General features: G+C 37.3%; 1 protein-coding gene across 1 annotated transcript; it reads right to left on the minus strand.

The window, feature by feature from the left end:
- Positions 1-908: 908 nt before the first annotated feature.
- On the minus strand, positions 909-2,218 carry LOC125784468 (serine/threonine-protein kinase pim-3-like). Its single transcript, XM_049468159.1, has 5 exons — positions 2,153-2,218; positions 1,993-2,043; positions 1,476-1,851; positions 1,180-1,356; positions 909-1,001 (listed from the first exon to the last, which is right to left on the minus strand). Exons 3-5 carry the CDS (start codon positions 1,801-1,803, stop codon positions 913-915), a joined length of 594 nt encoding a protein of 197 aa, XP_049324116.1. The 5' UTR covers positions 1,804-1,851; positions 1,993-2,043; positions 2,153-2,218; the 3' UTR covers positions 909-912.
- Positions 2,219-3,669: the final 1,451 nt, after the last annotated feature.

The raw sequence follows: 3,669 nt of genomic DNA on the forward strand, positions 1-3,669 counted from the left end.
CCCAGCAGAAATGGATCCAGCCCTTACTTGAGATCCTTACTAACTTGAGATTGAAAATGTTTTGCATGTAACACTCATAGTCCAGAAACATTTTCACTGTTTATTTTTTGTATTGTAAGTAAACAGTAAACGCCTTCTATGGAAACATCAGGTGCTCTGCTGTACACCGCACTCCTATACACTACACTCCTATACACCTACATCACTCAAGTTCAGTATGGACCCCAGTACTCTTAAGATCCCAAGCACATATTTATCTCAACACAGCAATGTACACATAGCATTTCTTTTCCATAGTATCATTCAGATTAACTTTAAAAAAACGCTGTCATGAAGCAGCTTTACAGATATCCGGGTCCAAGCTTCCTTTGAGCAAGCAAAAGGCAACAGCGGCAAGGAAAAACTCCCTCAGATCAACAGGAAGAAACCTTGGGAGGAACCAGGACTCAAAAGAAGAACCCATCCTCCTCTGGGCGACACCGGATACCTCAACTAGCATGCACAATATGTGCTCAAATGAATATACTGCAAACACATATTTTGTGCATGTTCCTATTGAAAATAAATGTTATGTATACATTGCATTCCACATGTTGTCCTCTCTACTGATTGCATTTGACGTTTTTTTTTTTAACAGCCTGTGCCTTCTCCATGACCTGAAACACAACGAAACACAAAGAGAGTAGAGACATAAGCACTTCTGGGCATTACAGCTCATGAGAATATGTCATACATCATTTCTACATTTTAATTTCTAGAGTATTTATAGACACGTATGTTCGTCATACTATCTTTTCTTTTGTTTTCTCTATAAAAGCTCTAGATAATTTAGGTTTTACTGCTTTTTCTCTTAGCATTATTCCTGGCTCCCTGTCCTTTCTGACTAACCTAATCCTAGGCTTGGACTCTCCACTAAAACCACGGGTGCCCGAAGATCTGCTGCAAACTAGGCCTCCAAGTCGGGTCATCCTGCAGACACCACCTAATCAGATCGCAGACCTCTGTGTAGAGTGATGGAATTGGATGGGAGAAAGATAAGACATTAAGGTTTGAAATGTATCTGCTATCTTTTTTACTCATGTTTTCTACATTTCAAAAAGACTATCATCAAAAATACATTATAAATTTTACACTTCAGAGCAGCTGGTTCGAACACCAGAATGTTCTTCTTCTTCTTACCATTGGACAGGTGGTCTCCGAAGCGAAGATCTCCAGCAATGATTTCATGCCTGGTTGTGAAGGGGTGGTATCCATGGACCATAGTGTACAAAAACACACCTAAAGACCACACCGTTGAAGGAGCGGCGTGATAGCTCCTCGACAGAAAGAACTCTGGAGGGCAGAATTCTTCAGTGCCTGTGAATGTAATAAAGAAGGAAGAAAAACAAGCAGAGCTTAGCAGAGAACTTTATTAAAACCTAAAAGCTACATGTTTGAATGTTGTAGTGGGTTGAGGGCCCAAGACTCAATCTTACCTATATAATGATTCAGTTCACGTTCTGTAAAGAAGTCACCACAGCCGAAGTCGACCAACTTGACCTCAAAAGTGTTTGTATTGATTAAGAAGTTCTCCAATTTTATGTCCCTGTGGAGGACACCTCGCTTGTGGCACTCAGTAACTGCCTTTATTGCCTGAACCATTATATGTCTGGCCTTCTTTTCTGTAAAGAAACCTCGCTTGCTGCACATGAAGTCAAGCAGGTCCATGCAAGGACGAAAGAGCTCCATGACCACAATATAGCGCTCTGGCTCATCGAACCACTGGATAAGTTGTATGATGCTTTTAACTGGTGGTTCACTCATCTTTTCAATCAGGGCCACTTCTATTGGAATTGACCTGGAATTAACAGACTGCAGAAATACTTGATTAGTTAAATAGTAAATGCAGAGAAGAACATATCAAAATTATGACTTTAGGACTATAATGCTCGACTGCTAATGTAATTTTTGGTCATGTTATGAAAATAACATCTGGGTAACAAGTGAACTTACGCTTTGGACATATCGATCGTTCTGCTGTTTTCGAACAAACTTTATGGCCACCTACAAACAAAGACAATAAAATGATTAAAGGTAATGAAGATTGAAAAGAAAGTATGTAAGATAATGAATGTAGTTGAGGGGTCACAGTTATAGAGACTTAGTCAAGAACCTGTAGGCCATCAGAAACACGTGTTCCGGCAAAGACCGTTCCAAAGCCTCCTTCACCGAGTTTTTCCCCAACTGTGTAGAGCGATTCAAAGGTCTCTGTGGAAAATAATGTTAAAACTCAATATTAGCTCTATTTGGATGATTAAGCGTACTGTAAGTTTACCTATTCATATTACTGGTTATAAAGGATGCAGTGGAATTAACTTTCTGTGAACATTCACCATTTTAATAATTCCAGTTTACTGTAGTTAATAAAATAATTTTAAATATTTGACCACTTCATTGGGGTCTGGATAATGAGCTGACCAGGCTTGATGACTGTTTTCTTCATGGGCCTCCTCTGTTTCCTGGGCCGCCGTTTTATTTCTCCCTTCTGTCTCTTTCTTTCCTGGGATTCTTTCCTTTGGAAATCCTCCTCCTCCTCATCTTCTCTCTTTCTCTTTCCTTGTCTGGGTGTAGAACCCTCCATCATCCTCTGCTGTATGATGATACAGTTGTCCACAGTTAAACTGCACTGAAAGGAACGACACTCTTCTGCTGCTTTCTCCTCAGTAAACTGACGAGAAATGACTCAATCTAAAGTTGGGAATGCTTATACTGTGGTGACGTCACGATTAGAATGCGCTGCTGGGTTGCCATGGCGATAACTGGACCTTGTGTTCGAATTTCATACAGGTGTCTTTTGTTTACTTATAAAAAAAAAACAGATGTTTTTGAGTAAAGGATTGTTTTTCCAAAATAAAAAAACAGGAGATAAGATGATTGACAGTGATACTCATTAACGTCATCTTGATCACTTTGATCTCATATTTAAAATGTGAGAGAAAGCCATGCATCATCACTTACCTGTCTTTGTGCTGTACTTACTTGTGACAAGTAGGTGGCGCACTGTATCAGCCTATGTATTAAATACACTCAGCTGTAGTACTGCGCGGCTGTGGGACTTTTTCCACCACCTCATATATAATATATAAAAGCTGAATCACAATATTTCATTTATAGTTTGGAGAACATATATGACCATATATAGTAGAGATAAAATGTTTATTATTAAGATAAAATAAGAGAATCCTTTATTAATCCCACAATGGGGAAATTTGCAATAATGTTCCACATATGATGATTTATTGTGATGATAATAATAATAATAATAATGATAATAATAATAATAATAATTATTATTATTATTAAAATTTCCACTCATCTACAAAACTAAATAGATTACAAAACGAAGTAAATAGTTAAAATAAGACCAAGTTAAAGTACAGCTGAGGCAGAATGCTATTTATAAGGTTTTACAAAATAAAATAAAATGGTTAAAAATACTATTACCACAAATTTGAAAAAAAAAAACCTTTATTAGATTTTATAGAATTTATTAGAATTTATAAATATAGTTCAGTTAATCACAGTTTACAACTGCATTTTCACCCCTCAAAGACAATGAACAAAAGTGCACAGGTAAAAAAAAAAAGCACAGTAAAAGTATTTCTAACAGTGCAGTGATGGTAATCTGTA

This window comes from Astyanax mexicanus, chromosome 19, assembly GCF_023375975.1.
Source record: "Astyanax mexicanus isolate ESR-SI-001 chromosome 19, AstMex3_surface, whole genome shotgun sequence".
Taxonomy (NCBI): Eukaryota; Metazoa; Chordata; class Actinopteri; order Characiformes; family Acestrorhamphidae; genus Astyanax; species Astyanax mexicanus.

Bases quoted from the DNA above. Each gene is read 5' to 3' on its own strand.
- LOC125784468 (XM_049468159.1), bottom strand. From the start codon at position 1,803: ATGAGTGAACCACCAGTTAAAAGCATCATACAACTTATCCAGTGGTTC. The intron at 1,357-1,475 runs GTAAGATTGAGT...TTACATTCACAG, and splicing joins TGAACTGAATCATTATATAG to GCACTGAAGAATTCTGCCCT. The intron at 1,002-1,179 runs GTAAGAAGAAGA...CACTCTACACAG, and splicing joins CGGAGACCACCTGTCCAATG to AGGTCTGCGATCTGATTAGG.